Consider the following 23,216-nt stretch of genomic DNA (forward strand, 5'->3'; position numbering starts at 1 on the left):
CCCCCATTCGTTTTACAATGAATGCTGCGTTTAATTACATTTTTCAACATTTGCTCATACTTTGTCGTTTTTAAAATGCAAACTTCTTTTTGAGGCAGCATGTTTTTGAGGGATTATTTCCTGGAGACTTGACAAGGCGATTGACAGTAAGCAGAGCGTTATGTAATGTGTTCAAAACCAAATTAAAGCTTCATGTTCACTGTGATGGATTATCTAGCTTTTCAAGTCTGTGGAAGTTGTTTTTCATACTGTACAAAAATGAATGTCAGCAAACGGCTTCCTCTGAAGCAAAAAAATAAATGAGCCCTGATATCTCCAACTATGCTGACTGTGTGCAGACGCCACCAGGAATAATGTAAAGGAGAGGGGAAAACATAGACCACTGGTATAAACATAACACCGCTATTATCCTTTAAAGCTGCACTAGGCACCTTCTGTGTATTTTCTTTATGCTCATTTTGTTTTCAACAATTAAACTTTTTTTGCCCACTCTCGACTTCAATTGCACTCCTGGAAGGGGAGTTTTTCATTGTTCTTAATGAAGATCTAAGGTTAGGGTGGTGTCGTTTTCATTTATCGTTTTATAATGTTGGTGTTGTGAATCCCTGTGTCACTGTAACTGTGGTTTAGGCCAATACTCGACAACAGACGACAGAAGATGGTATTCACTGATCACTTGTGCGTCCCTGCGCTGTTATAAAACCGGGTTCACTGGCAGTAGAAGGTGAGGACATTCTGCTGGTTTCCTCGTATCAGCACCGTGGGGCAGTGGAGGCCACAGGTCAGGGTTTCCAGCCAGGCCATGTACAGAGCACTGGGGCAGTCGCTCTGCGGCACTGGGAGGCTCCTGGAACAACACCACATTTACACATGACCATACCGACATAGCAAAATTAGATTAAGATTGCACTGTATTGATCGCCTAGGGGAGATTCGGGAATGCCTGCTTCGTTATGTTCTAAGATTGCATTCACACATAGCGTTTTTTTCCCAACTGCCAGCGCCTCTTTTACATTAAAAGTAATGGGAAGCGGAGACAAGGCGCTCAAAAGGCGGATGCTCCCGAAAAAGCTTTTTTTGGCAGAGTGGAGCGCTTTCAGAAGTTGAAAAATGTTCAACTTTTAAGAAAAGTGCTAGGTTACGTGAATCGCTTTTTTCTCAGCCAACCAATCACGACGAAGGAGAGGCTGGCCGTTTCCCATAACAACAATAAAGATGGAGAAAGTCAAAGTGCCCGTGGAGAAATTGGTTGTTGTAATAATGAATTTCCATTACCGCAACGCCGATAATAAAGGCAGTATGGGATTATACTGGACGTCTACTGGGAATATCTGGTAAGCCTTTGTTTGTTGCACAACACTGTATTGTCTGCTAGAAGAGCTAACCAGCTAGTTAGTGAGCTAGCCAAGTCAGCTAACGTCAGATGATGTTATTGTGATCTGCTTTTTATTTCTTCTCACAAAAAAACGCTCCATGCATCGCTATATGTGAATGCAGCCTAAGAATGCATTAAACCGGCTAATAAGTGCTTGTTGAACTTGATATATGATTGAAAGCTTTACACAAGGTAAAACTAGTGTGCACTGCAGTCTTGCAAATATCTAGCACATCTGAAAATAGCTACTCTGCCTGCATTTGTGTGACAGCTAAAACAAAGAGATGCATGTCCTCTAATCTCTCCCATCTCTCTCTTTTGTCTGAACCACATTGCCAAGCAAATGGTACAGTGGCTCTGTGTTTGTGTACAACTTTGCATCCCTTTTGGATAGCAGTCATTTGACATCAAAACAAAGGCCAGTGATACCAGTCTTTGTACTGCGTGCGCACATCTTAACAGATCATTTCATTTTGCACTGTGCTTTCTTCAAGCATGTGAAAATACCTGAATAGGATGAGATAATTGCAATTCTGCTTGTTTCATGAATTTTCTGGTGGCACTAGAAATAAGACATGTAAGATCACTTCATCCGCTTCAAGATATTGTCATTTGTTAAATTCTTGGAGTGAGATTATCTCACCCCACTGGCATTGTTTTTTTTTCTTGTTTTAAGAAATTCAAGAATGTTAGGACTGAACACAAGATAACACTACTTGTTAATGAGAATATTTTTGCAGAGCATAAGTTATCACTCAACCTCAAACTGCATACTCACACCAGGATAAGAGCAGCATTTTGTGAATTCCTCCGGATGATTTCGTTCAGCCTCACTTTCCTCTCAGACTGTAAAGGGTTGAAATAAATGTAAGATGAAAAAATCTTACATTGCATGCATAAAAAATGCATGCAACAGACAGTGTTGAACTAAGCCTTGAGCCCGACTCTCATATGAATTGATATGGGAAGATCTGTAAATTAACCCATTGTACACATAGCTTTACGCTACCATTTTCAAATTTGCTTGTTCATTTTTGTATTATTTTGAAACACAAATCAAATAACAGATGATTTTTTTTTTCTGAAATCCACAACTTGAGTCACCATTCTAACTAATAAACTAGCTTTTAATGTGACAGATGTAAATTTGTCCGTGTTAGTTTTAATTTGTTCTAGCATGGATTACTGGCGACTCGGACTTAGACTCAGACTCGAGTATTGATGACTTGAGACTCGACCTTGGTGACTTGGACTTGAACATTGAGGACTTGGGATTTATTCACAGGGAATCACAATCAAACAACACACACACACACACACACACACACACACACACACCTTAAGTCTGAAGGCCTCCAGCTCCTTGTCAGATATCTTCCCAGGGCTGCGTTGTCTCAGTTCCTGAGCCGAGACGCCATCCTGCTGCTCATCCTTCAGCCTGAAGGGGGTGACGATGTCCTCAAACCTGTTAAGGCTGTGAAGCAACGAGAACAACGGGACAAAATCGACTCAGTAACACCCTGCACCAGCATTGACAAGTACAGTATTGTATTGGTATTGGTAGAAATTTCTGTTATCCAATTTACTTGTGTGTTTGTTTTTGTCCTTTGTTTTCAAAAGCCCCTTATTTGTCTCCCCTGCACTGTTTGCATTTCTTCCTTTTTTCTCTCTTTTTTCATGTCTTTTTTATCGTTTGTACGTTCAAAACTAAAGCTAAACATAAAACTCACGTTTGTGCAAGACAGAGAAAATGACAACCTATCATTATACTGATCTAATTATCTCAGGTGAGTGCTAAAAGGTGGTCTTGTGTCCTTCCTCTATCAATAATAGTCTTCAGTTTTCTGTGTGAAGTTGAGTGTGAATGTAAACCTTTGCTGGACATACTTTTTGGTGAGAGGGAGCTTCTCGCTGTCCGTCATAACTATAACGTCATGAAAATCCAGACGGAACCTCTTCAGCAGCGAGATCATCCTGAAAATCAAAGTGTCAGCACATTAAAGCAAACTGCAGTTTCCTCAGACCAGGAAATACAGTAGAACAAGAAAGAGGAAGCTAATTATGCACCCTTTTGCATATTGTGTTGGAGGGATGCTAGTTTCAATGAACCAGAATAAACCCTAACACCCTAAAATACCACAAAGATGTATTGAAGGGATCTGATATAAGACTTTCTGCCAAGAAAGGTCAAATTAGAACAATTGTGTTAACATCAATCATTGCGCAATATATTCAAAATGTTTTGTTTTGACCTCAGTGAAACAATTTAGCCCAAGTGAGTAAAAGGAGTAAGTAGATTGTTTTTATCGCCTGTTATTGAAATTTCATGTTTTCACATAGATTTCACATAGATTCTTGAATTTCCCCTCCACTTTGATAGAAAGAGTACTTTGCATAGAGTCTTGACGTAAAATCCGAAATAAATCCATTTTGCGCTAATTTTGTAGCTCAGGAAAATGTGCCAAAAGTCAAGCGGGGTGAATTTGTTTTCCTGTATAGCCACCAACTGAGGGTCAAGAGTCAGTATTCATAAAGGTATGGCAAAAATAGAAACGTACTCCTTGCGGCCTTCCTCCATGTTGTGCTGATCTCCAACGATGAAGACCCTGACTTTGCTCTGGCGCCAGCGTTTCCTCCTGGTGAGCAGGTAGGGCACCAGCAGCGTCAGTCCTGGGCGGAGAGGGAGAGAAACACTGCGGCTCAGAAAGGCGAGTTGTGCCGCAGAACAGCAGCCAACTCTGAATCACCCACACCGCAATTAAATTCCATCTTAAAGGTGCAACAAGTGGTACTTTTACTGTCCCATAGCGCAAAACGACCATAATGTATTTCTGGCTTTTATAATTCACTTTCTGGCCTGTACTCTGTTTTGGAGCGATACCAGGCACTTTCTATACTCTTTTTACTCTCTTTCTTTTTGTTTTGTTTTTTAAAGACAGCTTTACAATTACAGATAAAACTACTGTATTGTCCACATTTTGTCAGAAGTTTGGGACCCCTTGTGTGGAGTTTGATTCGTGGCTGTCAGGCTCACCTCCATCATCAGCGATCCAGTAGAGGTCAATGGTCTTCTTCCCCTGGTCGTCCTGAAACACTGTCTTGATCTGCTCATTGGGGATGCTGTCAGAAAGGCCGTCAGCTGGATAAGAGACGGAGGGGGAAGGGTGAGACTTAATATCGTGGACAGACAAAGTGAATGTTTCAATGTGGATTTGTTTGTGTGAGCAGAAAAGCATGTTTACTCTCTTACCAAGGAAGCATGGGAAATAAGATTTTAATGATTTAAAGCAATAATCTGCGACATTTTTGTATAAATACGGTGACGGTGTCTCCAAAATGTGTTCATTACGTATAATGTCAGGTACTGTATGTGTGAGTGACTGGAGTGACTGACTGACTGAGGGAGTGTGTGTGTCAAGTGAGTGAGTGAGCGAGTATTTGCACAAGGGAGTGTGTGTTTCACTACTGCTGCATTCACGTCATATGGGAATAACCATCAGAATGGCTTGACTTTGCTTGGCTTTGCTTGCTCTTAATCAGAAGTTATTGTGTCCCACTATGGCATTTTTAAGAGTTGTGATCACAAAATGACTTATATGATGAGAATCGTTCATGTTGTTCCTTGCTGGTGATGTCTCATTTCATGTGAACAGTATTTATCAAGTAGGAAGCTTGTATTTACCGGCTTTCTCATTTGGCCTGAATGCAACATAAATGAGTGAGTGAATTAGGAAGGGAAGGAGGGAGAGTGTGAGGGAGTGTATATGCATGCGTACATACAGCAGGTGCATGAGAGAGACTGTGTGTGTGTGTGTGTGTGTGTGTGTGTCAGTGCTCACCTGAGCCCCTCTCAGAAGAGTGATGGTCCTCATTTTCTACAGGATCATCAGGCTCAAAGCCCTGGTTCACTAGAAGACAGAGATTATATTCTTCACTTTTATGGCATTTTTGCTTTTATTAGACAGCATGTAGTGACTGACGGGAAGAGTGAGAGAGAGAATGGGGAATGACGTGTGACAAAAGTCATGAGTCCGATTCAAAGTCCATGGTGCATGCTTTAAGATTCTTAATCCATGAGGAGTGGTCCTTTCAAATCATTTTATTACTTATTATTGGTGCTACAGCGTTGAAATATGTGGAATGGTTAAAAGACACCATTTTGTAGGAAAATAGACCTAGAAAATTCAAATGTGATATCCAATAGGACAGAGGGATTTCTAACCTTCGCAGTCAAACTGGTCAGAGATATCCAGTCCATCCATCATCCTCAAGATGCACAAACAGTAGTTGGAGTCAAACGTATCGCTACAGAAAAGAATAATAAGAGAAGCGTTAGTGAGAGGTGAAGGAAAATACAGTTTTAAAGGGAAGTTTAGAGAAATGTTGGTGCACATCACAGTTATTCTTAAAATTGCAAAAGTCCTTTCAAACAGTTCTCTTTCACAATGCATATCATTTATTCACCAAGGTTTACCACCTTCTCCCACTCAACAACAAGCAACATTTTGATGTATCATTTTGAGACAGTACAGCCTTCAGCAGGGTTTGGAATTGTAAAAATTATGCAAATATTATCTCAGTCGGAGATAAGGAAATATACCACAGCCTTATTTTTAGTGTGGCAACAATGCATTTGTAACATACAACATACACGGTTCACTGAATTTCCTGACAAAATAGCGGACCATGTAAATCAGTAAAATTAGACTTACAAAGTTTTCTCCTGACAACAGCGTTTCGTGCCAAGCAGTTTTGTTTGAAGTTTGCATTTACCTTTATTTTAACATTTCCTTAAAGGGGCGTCGAATAATCTACGACATTTATCGACTTCTATTGGCAACCAGTAGGAATCGCAACAGCATCGATAGAATGTATCTCCTCCTACACAAGTCTCTGGTACAGTGGAAAATGCAAGTAGGTGAGGGAAGGAGACTTTTGTTTAAATAAAAAAGTGAATTTTGAAAGCCAGAAATCTCACTTGGTGAAGTAATCATTGAGTCATTGGTATTGATCAACAACCCTATCAAAGCCCTGGTCATTTTCTGCTAGGGGGCAGTAAAAATTACAATTATTAAATTGTACTAAAATATGTTGTGACTATGACTATACTTACTATATGGTGCTGATATAGTCTTCCAGGCTCTCAAGGGAGCTTTCCCTCCAGTTTGTCTTGAAGCCCAGGACCAGAGTGTTGGGCTTCAGCTTGCCAAGACCAGAAGCCTTGAAGAAATGCCCAGTGAGAACAGAAATTATGTTGCAGGTTATTGGTTCATATAGTACAGGTTACTGATACACGGGTGGTCCCGGGTCCTACACGGTGAGATATTATCTAGTTTTTAATGGGAGAAATGATAAGCACCCGATGAATGATGTGTGGTGGGGATCGAATGCAAGAGGAGGAAAGTGAATGAAGAGACAGAAGTAACAAAAAATCTGTTTAAAAAATTGAACCAAATGAGCTATCTATGGACACATGGACAGTTATTTGGGCATCTTTACAAACTTGCAAAAAATAACTTAACCCTGCCTTTAACCAGTTTGTCATCTTAACATATGACTGTGAAGCCAGATCAGAACCACCACTTTGCCTGCAGAAGTGCTTTGTGTGAAGTCACGTTAAAGAGACAAACCTACCTGCAGCAAGTGTCGAGCTCCGACTCTGAGGCTGTCTCCAGCGAAAGGCGTGTAAAACGAGCGCACCTTCCTCTTGTTCAGCCACTTCACCAAACAATCTGTTGCATTCTGGGGCCGAGTTTGCCTGTCCTGCTCCTGAAGAGGACAGACGGTTGTAGAAGGTACAAGACAATGTTTATAGAACTAATGGACTTTATAATGGAGATATGGTGCTGGTCAGGAGATTTAATGAAAGACTTAAAAGCAATTTACAGAAATAAAACATATACATGCGGCGATGTGCTTTGATGTATTATTATACTACTGTAGATTCTCAATATGACATTGTCACGCTATCAGAAACAAAACGATAACAAATTTGCCTATATGGAGCATGTTTAGGCTTGGATTTTTTTCTTAATACAAAGAATTAAATGGATAAGGTGGACAATAACTTGCTACTTTGGCATGAAATTATGATAATTATTAACTTTATAACTCAGGTGAAGTTTTCCAAATATATCATGTATGTAACCTTTGTGTATCAGGTTGCATTGTATGATACTATATTTTTTACATGCAAGTACAACGCAATTTATCAAATTATATAGTATATAAGTATAACACTACTCATAATATAATAATGTGTGCATGACCAACTCAGTTTTGATCTAAAATGTTACACTGTATATCCAATTTGGAATTAACTGGGAGTTAGATGACGTTCAACATTGAATATAATTTTGTTAACCGATGACTTAGGTTACATTTAAAGAGGATTAAAGAGATTATATTTTGTTATCATTAATTTTTAGTAAGTGTAAGTGCCATTCTTTTCAAATGGTCTTGTTTTGGAATGAGACTCTGAAACTCTCATCGGTATGCATTTATCATATGACAGACCATGAGGATGTCTCCGCAGATCATGAGGCTTATATGCTTGGTGAAGGAGCCAACGAAGTCCACCAGGGCCGGCCGCTGGTTTGGGGGCCCAGTCAGGACCAGGCACTGGGGTCTGGTGAGAGGCCAAAACAGAAGCACACATGAGACATTCATCGATAATCGTTGTAATAATCACTATCACTATCGATAATCACTTCTAAAAGAAAAATGGGAATATGTTGAGAAACTGAGATATCAGGCAACCAAATGAGAATACCAGATAATAATGAGAATACCAGGTGTGTGTGTGTGTGTGTGTGTGTGTGTGTGTGTGTGTCTGTGTCTGAGAATAACAGGTAAGACACATGAAACACTGTAAAAAATAAAAATCATGTAAATATATTTGTAGCTGTGTGGATCAAATCCCAGAAAACCAAATGAGAATACAAGGTAACAGATTAAATATGTTTACATTTTAGGTATTTAGCTGGTGACCTTATCTGGAGACTATCCACTAGAAAAATATAAAAATCCTAGATTTCCAATACATGTATTTTTTCCTGCCATTTCTGGTGTTCTTATGATTCAAATGTATCAGACAAATACTATCAAAAGGCTATATGTTGATATTCTGGGGATTGTTGACAATACTACGTACCACACTGAGGTGTTTTTATAACTTACAAGGACGACACACATGCTCGAAGAGGAAAAAGCTATTGCTATACAGTTTGAGGATTATCGATATATATATATGATCAATATGACGTGGAGCTACTTGATCGATCACCTGAAGTTCTTGACATGATCCTCCACCCCAGAGAGCGAGACGGAGTAGGACAAAGCCATGTTGTATGTACCAGCCTGGACTGATGTGCCCCAGTTTACCTCTGTGGAGTCCAACACACATACACACACACACACACACACACACACACACAGAAGTGAAGGGAATATGGGAGAGGGGACACAATTGAGAAAGGGATGTTGGGAGAAAGGGAGACAAAACACACAGAAAGTATAATTTGCGAATGATACCACTCTTTTACTTACATTGGCCTAATTAGAAACATACAGACTTCAAAGTGTAATTTGGTGTTTACTCACGCGGCTTGTTGTAGGCGACGTATCCAAGCAGGAAGAAGATGATACAGAAGGTGATGAGAGCGGCCCACCAGGTCAACAGGAACATCAGCACCACCGAGATCACTGCTCCAAACAAAGCTGTCCATTTACTGTAGTAGTGAAATGAAGGCCTCCAACCTGCAGGGGGCAACAATGTACAACAGAGGACTTTCAGGTGATGTCACCAGCCTCTGGCGGCCATATTGGAGGTCCTCAGCTCTTAGGCGACAGTGGCTGTGAATAGCTGATTGCGTTTCTAAATGTAGCCTATGGTGACACACTCAACAGAATTGAATAGACATGAATTTCTGTGCTGCTGTTGACTGGGAACTGATAATTTTGCCACTGATACATCTCATCGATTTTGTGTTAAGAAAATGTCTTCATGTTAGCTAGCTAACCATGCTAGTCAGGTAACTGCCACTTTTGGTTTGCAGAAGCTAGTAGAAGCTAGCGTTAGTGGCTAATACTCTATCTTAGTTGCTGTGCTAAATTAGTCTACCGGCTAGTTAGCTAACTAACTAACAGTGCCAAAAACAAGTGGTTTGTTCAGGTTAACAGAGCTGACTCTCCTCAACCTAGCTGTTTTGGAGTAGAGACTAGGGCTAAAGGAGTATTGAATTTTACTTATAATGTTACTGAATGGATCTACACAAAAGTATTTTTCAGATATCTCTCTTTTTCTAGCCTGGTTATATATTTATATTTTATTTTCGCAGAAGCAATTCTCCGATATGGCCTTCCGTGATGGAGCCAGGCGTGATTGCGAGGAGATTTGTGGCGCAACCGCAAAGCCTAGTTACAGGAATCTAATAAAAAGAACAGCATTGTGGAATAGGGATCTTTTTCCCGGTGCAACGTTAAAGAGAAATGGTTTAAACAGAAGGAAAACCTCAGAGAAGTGCAGTGACATAAAGTTGTTTATTTATGACGGTGTGTATTTGTTCGGCCTTAACAGGATGTGTGAAGTTGTGTAGTGTAGTGTGTGAGCAGATAACTCACCAGGTGAATTGGTGATGGAAGCATGAAAGCAGCTGAAGTTGATGAGAGCGTAGGAACAGAGGAAGAAGTTGGAGATCAAGGCAGCGATGGTGTTCAGCTCAGCTATAACACAGTAGAGACAAGCCAAAAATACATTACCCATCAACTGTTCATTCAAAAAAATGCAGGCTCTTTAAACTTTTGTCCATATATAGATATTTAATCTTGATCAAAAGGTGAAAATACCTTATTTCATTCAACTATGTTAAGAGATTAGCACAAACAAGGATGTGTCTGTCAGTGAATCAATCAATCAATTCTAATAATGAAAACCTACACATCAGTGTTATATCACACCTACCAATCAGAATGAAGGCCAAAGCAATGAAGTAGCAGAGTAGATACGCCCGGAGAGGCTCATCGTTTTTCCCATAACCCTTTGCAAAGAATCCAATGTACGGGTATATGTTGTCTCTGCACAGACACTGACAGATGAGGCGGTAAATATGTGCTCACAAAACAAAAAATGCGTGTCATATCAGCCTTACCACACTTATTAATACTGTTAATAATGCTAGATTTGTACTTTTTCTCCGAGCTATGTTTAAAAGTTTCAAGTCATTTCTGAATTTTGGTGAGAGTGCCTCAATAGAACCAGCAGTGCAGCTCATTTTAAAGGTGACTGCTCATTTTTGTTTTGTTCCTTTTTCTTTTGCAGCACTTTGTAATTTTGTTTAAAAAATAAATAAATAAATAAGTGTGATGCAAATTCTTGATGCTGGAGTGTGGCTGTCGTTTCTCACCTGAAAGACTTTCGGGGCGGAGACGAGGAAGGCGAGGGCGGACGACAAGCTGGCTGCAAAGACACCAGCAGTGATGAGGTAGTAGAAACCTGAAACTTGGCCGAGTACCTGTTAGGATTTCACACAGACAAATGACTCTTTTGTGTATTGTGGCATTCTTTATTTGCATTAAGAATGTGTGAAACCGTAAAGTAAATTTTATGTGACATACGACAATAATAAACATCGGCATAAACATCAACGATCACCCAACTTCAGGGAAAATTGTGGTTTGTTCCCAGTGGAGCCACCCATACTACAAATATAAGTAATTGTAAGCAGAAGGCCTTATATAATTGGACGCAATGGTACCTTTAAGTTGTTAGCCAGACCAAATCCACAAGACTGTGATTCGATGCACTGTGTGAAGTTCCAGCCCAGACTGCATCCCACTCCCACACAGCCTTCAGTGAAGTTCCCAGTCAGACTGTCACTCAGCCTGCCCGAGGCGTCCCGCACCACGCATGAGCCTGGAGGAGAGGGAAGAGGCAGACGTCAAAATAATGATGTAATGTGACACTATACTGATCCCTGTAGGCAAATTCTCAGCAACACAACAACAGCACCCCTGGAGGTAAGGACCATAGACGTTGGGTGTACGGGTGCTGTGTGCACGACAGCACACCCCTATTGACAGCTTCCCCTTACTGCACCTAACTTTTTTTCTTTTTTTTTCTTTTTTTTTTTTAAATACAGAATTGGTGCTTAAAGAGTAACTGAACCCCAAACCCTAATCTGTGGTGAAGCCTGACATCTAATCGTGAAAAGTAGGGTACTGAACTGGTAATCTGCTATTGGCTGATGGGGTTTGGGGTTCAGTTCGGTAACGTTAACGTTAGTAGAGTAAACACAGCTATAAGTGCAGTTATTGCAGAAATAGACTCAATAACAACAATTAAACAAGAACAAGAGTATGCACTAGCGGAGTTTCTCGACGGAAAAGACGTTTTCGCCGTTCTTCCGTGTGGATTTGAATTTAGATTCGTTGATTGGCTGAAGGAGTTTGTCTGTCAAGGCAAGTACTCCCGCCTGATGTGGGGGGCTAGAAGTCCAGACTGATCCGTGGAGCGAAACAGAATGTGAGGTCACGTGATCAGGATGGTCTTACCAGGCTATGCTCAAAGCACTTCACTCGTCTTTAATTATGCAAACAAATAGCCAGGCCAGTGCAGTTCACATTATCTTAAACTAGCAACTGAAAAATTATGGACTGAATCGCTGCAGAGAGTATGTGCATCTGAGAGGGTTCAATAAATGTGTACCATCGCCTATTGTGTTGAGAACATGTGCTCTACTAAAACCTAAAATAATTTTTCCAATCAGAGTAAAAAAGACCTTTAAAATAAGACACGTCACCAGCAGCTGTTGAGAAAGGGATCAGCATTAATCATTCATTTTCCTTTCCCAGATTTTCTCAGCCAGTCCAGAACAAGCTCCAAGTCACAGGCTTCTTTACCTGTTAGTTGTGGCACTCAAGATAAAATAAAAGCACATCAAGCGAGAAGCTCACCAACAGTTGCAGAAACAGCCAGATAGCTCAATGTCGTCCAGAAAATGGCCATGAGAGTTCCTTTGGGGATAGCAGTTGCTGGGTCCTGCAAAACGTTCAAAGTAAAAATACATAATCATGAGTCAAAATTCAAATAGTCCTCATGAAAACACAAACATCCAATGTGAAAAAAAGATTGGAGACAAGTTTGTTTAGGGCTTTGGGCATGAGAAAAGAGCATTATGAATAAAAAGCATTATTATTATTAGTGGTACGTAGTAGTAGTGGTAGTAGTGTCATTATCTCTCTGTGCCTTCTTTCTTCCTTGTCATACCTTGAGGTCTCCAGAGATGTTGGCTCCAGACAGGATGCCGATGGCAGAGGGGAAGAAAATGGCGAACATCTGGAAGAAGTTGCCTTCAGATGCTCTCGAGTCTGGTAGCAGGTTGGATATGAAAATCTCGCCTGGACAAGGGGACAGAAACCACTGCAGTCCACACATAAACTTGATTTTTAATACTGGCATCTTTTGTTATTATTTTAAAGTTCAAAGAGTTAAAATCCTAAAAACCTGATAATGAAATATTGTGTAAACTGTTAAAATTTTGGTGAAATATGTTGGCTTTGACAAAGGGATTTCTATGGTGTCACAGCCGAAAGAAGTCTAGGTATTAGTCCTAGGTTATAACTTTGTTATGGAGACAAACTTAGAATCACTTAGTCTTCTCAACAAGTAATATCAATCATCTTAGTTGGTCATGAATCCTTGTCTTGGCCATACTGTTCAATGGTAATCCTGGAGCAATATTATACATGATGGATAGTTTCAGGCAAGCAATCTCATTGGCCAAAGACTCGCTCCAGTCTCTTGTTGCTGTGCCAACTCTTTTGGTAACCAAGGAGCAAGTTAATGATCTGCAAAAACAAATTAGTGTATGGGAGGTTTGAGCCAAGCAATCTGTTTGGTCTTTTGCAGTTTCTCCTGTTCTTTTTATTCTTATGGATGTATATCACTTTGAAGAAAACTTTTCAGTCAGTTTTCTTTTGTTTTTTGTGTGCAAACAAAACAAAGCAAAATGCCCTGGACATCGCTTGATGACAAGAGAAAGGATTATGAGTATGAGATGTAAATATGGGTTGGGCAGACACTACATGAATTTGTTCTGAGGGGTTTTAATTGGGTGATGATTGGCATTGCTAACTGTTATATGAAAGCCATAATACCTCTGTGGCAATTTCAAGTTCTATTACAGGTACTTTGGTGCTGCCGTAAGCATTTAGCTGAACCTCTCATCTATTGCATCAGCTATTTCACATTATCAGGTAAAGAATGCCCTCCAGGGGACGATTGATTGCTGTATTAAAGAACAATTGTGTGTGCTGTGAAACTAAAACTCACTGCGGTAGCTAAAGATGCCCATGGCTTGTTTCTCCGGACTGGCAGGGATCACTGTGCCCACAAAGTAGTTGGCGAATGAGACCATGAGAACTAGGAAAAACACAATCTGGGTCTGAGAGAGACATGGAGAGCCAGAGGGAGAGAAAGGGAGAGAGGAGAAAGCAAGAGAGGAGAGAAGAATGAAAGAGAGAAAGAAAAGTGAGGAGAGAGAGCGAGTAAGAGACGGAGCGATGTGGACAGAGGGAAGAAAGGACATGTGGGTGTTAGAGAGAGGTGCAATACTCTATGAGTTTACCACAACTCCAGGAAATAATAGCACTGCAAAAACAATGAGTGTATCAGGATATAGGCTCACCTTTGCCTCCCACTCCATTCCAGCCAATGAAATGAGCAGAAGCAGAGTCACTGTGATCACACCCACGATGCGGACGTCATTGGTTTTATCCACCATGACGACATCAAACTCCTACATCAACACAGCCAGTGAACCAATGAGCATCCAGTCGCTATCAGATCATTCAAACACAAACATGAACCACAGCCGGTGTTCAGTTGCATGCCTTACTGGTGCATGAAAAGTTGAATTCCAAAATGAGACAACCACCTTTTAAAAGAATCAACACCTACTCTTACAAAATGATTGCTGACATGCAAGTAGAACACATTTTGGGTTAACATTAAAGTGAGAAGTCATCTTAAGACCTTTGCTTACTTAATAGTCATGATTTTGAGGGCAGAAATATCTGTGGTTTTGAAATACTGACTAATGAATCCTAGTTTTTTTTTTCCCCCAAATTGGATATATTAAATAAATCTTATATATCTTCCAAGTATGTCAAAGTGGAATTAAAGAACTTATCCTGAGGGAAATTTAGTCTTGTAAACTAGTAGCCAGGAGATTGCCAGTTTGAATTTATACCAATAATTGGGTGTGGGTTGTATTTAGCTTTTAGTCACATTTTGTGAAATAAAAGGTCTGTAAATGGCTAAAATATCTAACTGAAACAAAGTACCAAAGTGTTATATCCTGGGGGCTTCTTGCCCTGCCAAGAATTTGTCTTCTGAGTCAAAAGAAAGATAAAGCAAAATTCTGGTGATGCAGCACAGTTGTCTTAGAGGCAATAGTACAGTCGAACCTGAAGCAGATCGCGGACGGTCTCTGCAAAGCCAACGGTGTTGAGGGCACAAGCCAGGGCGTTGGCGAAGGAGAACACCACCCCAATAGGCCCGCCCATCTCAGGACCCAGCGTCCGGGAAATCATGAAGTAAGCGCCACCTGAACATTATGTTGGACCAAAGAGGAGTGGAGTAGAAGTAAGGTTATTATTGTGAACTCAAACTAAGATGAAAACTAGATAAAAACAGGCCTTTGTGAAAAAACTAAAACTGAAATAAAACTATCTTGTCTACTTGTAAAATAAACTAAAATAAAATAAAAGCATAGGTGACATGTCTTTTTGTTTATGTGCATGGGAAAAAAAAGAGAATGATTTTTTTGGGCAAACAATTTTTAGCAACTTTTACTGAACGCCAACTGAAAAATTCATGTGAATAAATAATAAAATAAAACAATTTATGATTTATTGTTTGTATTACCTGTTCTGAACTTCTATCATTATTCCTTTAAAGGTTATACCAAAAAACTAAAACTGGAGCTGAAAATAAAAAAATAAGAAAAATGCACTAAAACTAAACATTTGTTTAGAAATAAATAAATAAATAAATGAACTCACTCAAAAAACTCACGAAAAACCCCAAACTATAATAACCCTGTGCACTGTAGAAGGAAGAGTTTGGGTTGCTATTGTCTGATTAAACACATAAATCCATTGATGTTTCCAACAACAGACAGAGAAAGTGTACACAACCACACTGTAGGGCAAGAATTCCCACCCTTGTGTCTTTTCAACCATTAGCTTGAAGCTCAGATTACTCGTGTTTTGCATATTCCCCCAGACACACAATGTCACTGACCTGAGACGACCCTCCCGTTGGTGGCGATGGCGGAGACGGAGAGGGCGGTCACCGAGGTCACCAACACAGACATCAGGATAATAAGCCAAGTCAACACTGATGGGAGGAGGGAAGATATTCAACAGTAAGATAATCATCTTTTTCTTTTTGTAGAAGGGAAGACACTTCACTCCTCTATACCTGAGAACTGAGAACAATAATTTTTTGTTCTGCATGTCTGTTCATGTCTGCTCTTCACTGAGCAGCATCTACTTACTGTAATAAAATGGAGGAAAATTTGTCGTATTGTCAAAATGTAACTGAATCGTCACATCTCAGCTGTGAATTTTCACACAGGGAAAGATCACTGGATTTCAATGGACATGCATTTGTTTCTCAAATATAACAGCAATATATGTGGCAATATACTGAATAAAGGAACAAAGAATAGGGTTTTCTTGTGCAGCGTTTCAACCTAAAATGGGAATAATATTTTCCCTTTCCTTAGTACTGACTTCAGTACCCTGACCTTCAGGTAAAGTTCTACTTGGGATGTACATGCACTGCACAAACTATTTTCTAGGAACGTAATGTGTCAGACATAGTTATGAAGGTCATAGATAAGAGGGATAAACAGAAGCGAGGGAGCGCTGTAGTGAGAAAACAAAGGAATGGAGGGTTTGAATGAATGGAAGTGAATGAAGTGATAACTCACAGATGCCCGCTTGAGAGGTGATCCACGACAGGCGGAGAAACAGGATGACTCCCCAAATATTCAGCATACAACGCATCTGTGGCAATTAATCAATAATCAGAACTCACTAAGACAGGAACGTAAGTCTGCGTGTGTGTGTGTGCGTACGTGTGTGTGTGTGTGTGTGTGTGTGCATGTTGCCAGGTGTGGATCTATCACAGACGATCACTGAATGTGTGTTATGAGTTTTTACTGTGATGTTTATGACACTGTAATCAAGGGTGGAAGTAACTAATTACATTTACTCACATCACTGTAATGGAGTAGCTTTTTTGTCTACTTGTACTTTTTTGAGAATTTGTTAAAGTCAGTTATTTTACTTTTACTTATGAACAATTTTATGATGTTAGAATTGCATGTAAAAGATCACATGTAACAACTTTCTCTTTTCTAAACGGTAACTCAGTAACTTTTACTTTTTTTAAATGAGCTACTTTTTACTTTTACTTCAATAGATTTTTACACCAGCACTTTTACTTCTACTTAGGTAAAATATCAGCAAAGTAACAGTACTTCCACTTGAGCACTCTTTCCACCACTGAATTCAAATAATTAATTAAAATAATCGCAGTATGATTTTCTTGTCCGTATGTGTGTGTGCGTGCTTGCGTCCCAACATCTGTAGGCCACTACACACATTCCTCTCTCACCATGACTCCAGTCACCCAGCCGAATCGCACAGGGGCTTTCTCCACCTGCGGACCCGGTGACTCTTCATTTCCTCCGTCTATGACCGCTAGACTGCTAACTCCAGACTCATCTGTGTGGTTCCCCGACTCCGCATCCTGACAAATAGATAGTACACAAAAAGGGAAAGTTGGAGAGGTTTATCATTTTGTTACACTGTAAAAACTCATTGCACAATTTAGTAAAACTAACTCATCTTTCATCATGAAGGCAATGGATATAAATGTGTTTGTCAGTTTCAACTTAACAGTCATCAGCTTCATAAGTTCAATCAGGAGTCGATGTGTCTTAAAATGATAAGTCTAACAGCGTACCAAGCATTCAGTAACCGAGCATACGGCAGCTGAATAAGAAGCATTGTTAGTTTATTGGCGGATTTCCCAGAATGCATTGTACTTGAGTTATGTCTCAGAAACACTTCCTTCTTCTTGTTTGGATAAAGTTACAGGAAGTCTGGATCATATGTCTATTTCTGAGAAAAATGAAAAAAATAATGATGATGAAAATTAGTATCCAGTTCAATCCCTATATCCCCAATGCAAATTTTAGAACAACTGACATTAAAACTACCTCACAGGTGAAAAATATCTGCTGCTACTACTTTGGACTTTATTCATCTTTTAATATGCACTTTTAATATGCACTATTAATATGTACTTTTATGGTATACATTGTTGCATCTTATTTATGAACCTCACTAGTTGTCAAGTATTTATATCTTTATTCATTTAGTCACTCTTCTTCTTAGTCATCATAGCCTCTTGTGTTCTTATCTGTTTTAAAGTATCTTGTTATCCATGTTTTAATGTATCTTGTTATCTGTGTTTTAATGTATCTTGGCTGCTATGACAATTCAATTTCCCTCCTGGGATCAATAAAGTTATCTATCTATCTATCTATCTATCTATCTATCTATCTATCTATCTATCTATCTATCTATCTATCTATATATATATAACAATGGAATGCAGTTCATCAATTAGTGGATTCAATTATAAAGCGCTTGTCAATATGACCAGATATTTGCTGTTGTTATAGTTATTGTCTTAAGTTCACTCAGTGAGTTTAACACATTAGAACAACTGACCACCTTGATCTGCAAGGCAATGAAGCACAAGGGATACAGTATAAAGTTTACACCCTTGCAGTTACCAAAAAACAAATCAACACACTAAATAAAATGCCCAAAATGGATTTGGGAATCTATAAACCAAAATAACAGTTTGAGTAGTGAGTTAAGGCAGTTTGAGCTGTGGAGGCCAGCGGTGAGCACCTACATCAAACGCTCTGCGGAGAGCCTCCAGAGAAGGCCTGCTCCTGGACTGCCGGCCCTGGAGTGAGTTGGCGTACAGATCCAGCTGTGGCACCAGGTCCATCGTGCTGTAGATGGAAGATCTCCGCAACTCCTGCCTCGAGTCCCGGAGCTCTGACGCTCTGTGGGCAGGATGTCCGAGCAAAGTTATTACCAACAAAAAACGTTAAACAAGGGAACAAGGGAAGCGTCCTGGTGGCTAAGTGGGCCAAGGTGATTACCATTTAACCCTTGTCATCTGTCTCTTTACTGAACTATCTAATAATGGCAAAAAATAATTCAAACAATGATGTAAAAAAAAACTAACAGGAAAATGAAACGTGAAATAAAAGTGAAGATAAAAATTCAGAATTTTTTCATTCTCCAATGTAGAGAGAGCAATAATTTATGTCATGACGTCAAATTATTCTCCCCAATTTAATGGAATTAATATATATGTAAAAGAAACAACAAAAAAAAACATGAATGATGAAGCAAACACCCTTAAAGAAAAAGGACAAACGAAAAGAGAAAAAAACTAAATTAGGCTATGTGCAAAACCTTAAACTAAAATGAGAACAGGTTTAATAACTAAATCAAACCCGACTAAAATTGAACCGAATTAGAAAGTTGAATTGAACCTAAAACAGAAATAAAAACTACATTTAAAAACATGGAGCAATAATAGGCTAACCTTCCATCCAGGTCGGAGACAACGATGGTCGGCGGAAGTTCGAGGTGCGCGACATCTTGCTGCTGCCCGCTGGTGTCGAACTGGTCAAACCGGTGTGGCGAGTACCTGGGGGGTCCTTCTTCGCTGGCAGAGAAGCGGACGTGGGGGAGAACCTCCTGGTCTGCCCCGCTACGTTTGGATGTGCGCTGACCCATTGGCACGTGGTGGTGCCTTTCGGAAATGAGGGGTAAACCAATTATGAGCAACAGCTTCACTATTTGATTCAGAAATTCCCATTTCCGGCTGCATGAATCGTGAACCTATCATCCTCTTTGAAGGGCTGTAGTCCTTGAGACCTCTTTTCTGACACCTTGGACTTGTCTCGGGCTCATGCCTAGACCAGTATAATTCTTTCATGATTCTGACCTGGACTTGTCTTGACCTCCTGCCTATTTTGACTCTTGACTTTTCTTGGACACTATATTGGATGTTGACTCGACTCTACCCGCCAATCTAAAATATACAAATATGTTCTTCACTTTTATTGTTTGGTTTATTTTCACATGTAGAAGCCTGTGTATGTAGGCTAATGGTCCGACTTCTATAGGCCTATTGATTAGTCAGTTCATTGATTAGTTGGATGTTAAAGAGTATAGTAGCTACACTGCAGATTTGCTGATAGATCTACAGTATGTTGGTCTTAAGAAACGCCTTCAGCATATACAGTATATTTTTACATGGTCTTGGTATTAATTGTTAATTATTTGCTGTGGTCTCGCTCTTGACTTGGTCTGGACCATATAGGTCAATGGAAAGTGCCGATTAAATTGCATTAATTCCGGCTGGACGGCTCTGTATACACTGGTAAACAGCTCGCCCTCCTCCATGACCATGTGGCTCCATTATAGTAGGCAAATGTTTACTGATAGGTTTGAGGTCAGTAATGTTGGTCACGGAGCCGCTGAAATGCAAACTATTATCATAAAAGGCTTTGGGCTGACATTTACCTCGGACTGAAACTGTCCTTGGCCTATAGGCCTGCACTGCAAAGAAACTTCCTTTTTAGTCATTTGATCAAGTATTGAGTCTTATGAAGTGAAAACATCTGCCAGTTGAGTTAGTTTCACTTTTCAAGAATTTTCTTCCATCAAATTGTCACTTTTTCTCTATAAAAGTCTTTAAACAAGTGAAACAGCATTAGAAATAAGTGGAATTTTCTCACTCTACTGCCGTTTTTTTTTAATTTGATTTATGAAAATAACATTTAAAGATTGAAATTGAGGCTAAAATTACTTGTAACTTGTTAAGATGGACATTGTTTTCAGCTGCTCTGTGTGAAACTGGGAAGAAAAAAAACAGGCTTGATGTGATGATGTGAAGTCCTTTTATGTCAGCAGGATCCAAATTAATTCATAATTCATACATTTTAAACAATGACGAATGGCTTAATTAATAATTTAGATTAATTAGCCTAATATTCAATAATCATAACAAACGATTTAAAAGTAATTTTGTACGTGAGAATTCCTTATGAATTTATAATTTCTTTCTTGAGAGATCAAAACTTTTTGTCGATTTGAGAAGCTACCATTGCGTCATTGAACCTCTATTTTTACCCAAATGCAATTAGGCTAATATGTCATTTATAACAGTGTTAATAATGAGATTGGGGATTTCACCTGTAGAGTATGTAATGGTCCTCAAACCAGTCAGTTCCTACGCATTGATTAGATGGGGAATAAAGAGATAATAAAGACACTGTTAAAACTAACAGAACAGAGCAATAGACTCTGAATTTATATATATATATATATATATATATATATATATATATATATATATATATTAATTCAGAAAAATACAGATATTAAAGGTGTTAAAACATCCTAATATGGTCATAGCATAGTGCATGAAAACATAAAATTCCTATTATTTGATAGTTAATTTAAAACAAAATGTAGTCTTGAGAACTTACGCAGTTGCTTTCTATTCCAGATGAATACGCGATCATCAGATGGGTTATGCTCCACTACTTATTTCACATTGTGACTCCACTCCTGAAATTTATACCTTCAGTAGGCTAGGTGACATCCTCTCCTCCCATCTTCCTCCCTCCCACACACACACACACACGCACATCTCATCCTCCCCGTCTCCTTAATACACTGCAAAAAATGTCCTATCTTAACAAGTCATTTAGTCTTGGAGTGAGAATTACAATCTTAATTTTCTTAAAATATATATATATATATTTTTAAATGCCAGTGGCACTCCAGATAGTTCCACTTGTTTATGATACAGTTTCATTTCTGTCAATAATTTTGTGACAATGTGTTGAAATAAGGCAGATCACTCTACTAATGGCAAGGAAATGTACTGGTACTTGACCCGCCCAAGGTTTCTTCCATTTTTTCCTAATAAGATTTTCCCTTGCATGCACTGAGAGTTTAAGGTTGTAGGATAGGTAGGCTTGCTATGTCTCCCTAAAACTTGGTATTGTGTATCTTTGTCTATCTATGTCCTTTGTTTTGCTTCTTTGCGTTTGTGTTATATCATTCTGTTCTATGATCTGATTGTTAGATGATCAATTATAGATCTAGTTAGGCTCTTTCTCTGTAAAGTCCTTTGAGTCATGCTTGTGATGAAGGGCTAAATGAACTTGTAAGTGTCCCTTGGTTCTGAAAAATAATATTGAAACAAGTTGATTCGCAATGGAAGTCACTGGAATTTTCGCAGCCCAGTGGCAGATTTTTTCACTTGTTTTAAAAAAAAATAAGATTTTAAATTAATAATTCACAACATTTTCACATGAATAAATGTCTGTTTTGCTACTTTTTTATCTCCGATTAATATAAGACAATAGTGATTCAACCTATATCCAGTTCCATCCCACACTGTTTGATTGACAGGTGATCTCTGGGAAGTTCAGCGCAGAAACACCACAGCAACAAGCACTGAGCACCAAATATGCCATCAAAATAAAAAATAAAAAATAGAAGAAACTCGCAGATTACTACTGTAAGACTCCATACTTAAATGACTTGTCAGGATGGACATTTTTTTTGCAGTGTAGACTTTTGGAAAACACACCTTATCATCTTTTCTGGCATTTAACCCTTAATCCTTGTAAAATTATTATTCAGTTATTTTTAAGACATTATTATTTTGCCTAATTACTAGTTTGGGGTGTGCTAGATGACTGTGTATATTTGTAGGGATGACTAGAAATGATGAGGGATGAGTAGAAAAGTTGATAGTAGCTGACTCAACCTACTTTTTTTCCCTCAGAATTGTTGACTTATGAGTGTATGCCTAATAATCTTTACTACATCAAAGATAATGAGGCACAGGAAGGGACTTTCCATCATCCTCCCTTCTGATCTAAGACCTGTCTAAAAATAATGTCCTCTATTCTATTCTATTCTATTCTATTCTGATTCACCCTCACCCACACTTCAACATGGGCCTTGTCTCTCTAAAACAAGACCATTGCATGCGTCAAGTGTCTTTCAAAAGAGACACAATGACACAATGTCAATCAATATCTATTCAAAAACTAGCTAATCATTTTCTAATTTTAAACATAACGTGTGGACCAAACAATACGCAGCAGATAGTCAGGATAGATAGGGAGGAACAATAAAGAGAATGCGGTCCCTCTTGTCTGTGCACACACACACACACACACACACACACACACACACACACACACAGTTTTTATGCGTTGGAATCTGCTACACAAGTCCCCAAATGCTATAATTTATTGCTTAAGGGTAATAAAATGTACTGTTTATAACATACAGTAGTAGCAGATAATTATTATTTTTTATATATTATTTTTTTTATTATGGGCCTGGAAAGCCAGTGTTAATTTTACTGCTTAGATATGGAGAATAGCATTACACAAAAAGGACAACTTCTCCAGAGACTTGTACACTGCAAAAAAAATGTTCATCATAACAAGCGATTTAATCCAGTTTTGTGTCTTAAAATCTCACTTATCTATAAACAAGAGAAAAATCTGCCAATGAGGTGAGTTAATTTCACAAATTTCCAATGCAGTTGCACTTGCTTGAGTAATTTTCTGAGAAAAGTGACAATATCATGAAATAAGAAGGATCCCTCCACTACTATAAAGATTTTATCAGTTGA

The 23,216-nt window shown here is 39.0% G+C and overlaps 1 protein-coding gene across 1 annotated transcript; it reads right to left on the reverse strand.

Annotated features, from left to right (window-relative positions):
* Positions 1-663: 663 nt before the first annotated feature.
* On the reverse strand, positions 664-21,070 carry slc12a10.1 (solute carrier family 12 member 10, tandem duplicate 1). The gene is made up of 28 exons (XM_071910921.2): positions 21,040-21,070; positions 19,086-19,295; positions 18,378-18,534; positions 17,064-17,198; positions 16,375-16,450; positions 15,681-15,776; positions 14,843-14,982; positions 14,062-14,172; positions 13,707-13,818; positions 12,642-12,772; positions 12,329-12,413; positions 11,131-11,288; positions 10,780-10,887; positions 10,338-10,461; positions 9,998-10,099; positions 8,978-9,133; positions 8,661-8,760; positions 7,892-8,003; positions 7,010-7,144; positions 6,489-6,595; positions 5,598-5,680; positions 5,215-5,283; positions 4,410-4,514; positions 3,934-4,045; positions 3,263-3,349; positions 2,714-2,849; positions 2,154-2,221; positions 664-847 (listed from the first exon to the last, which is right to left on the reverse strand). Exons 2-28 carry the CDS (start codon positions 19,277-19,279, stop codon positions 709-711), a joined length of 3,138 nt encoding a protein of 1,045 aa, XP_071767022.2. The 5' UTR covers positions 19,280-19,295; positions 21,040-21,070; the 3' UTR covers positions 664-708.
* Between the last annotated feature and the right edge of the window lie 2,146 nt (positions 21,071-23,216).

The sequence above is a fragment of the Centroberyx gerrardi genome, chromosome 23, assembly GCF_048128805.1.
Source record: "Centroberyx gerrardi isolate f3 chromosome 23, fCenGer3.hap1.cur.20231027, whole genome shotgun sequence".
Lineage (NCBI taxonomy): Eukaryota > Metazoa > Chordata > Actinopteri > Beryciformes > Berycidae > Centroberyx > Centroberyx gerrardi.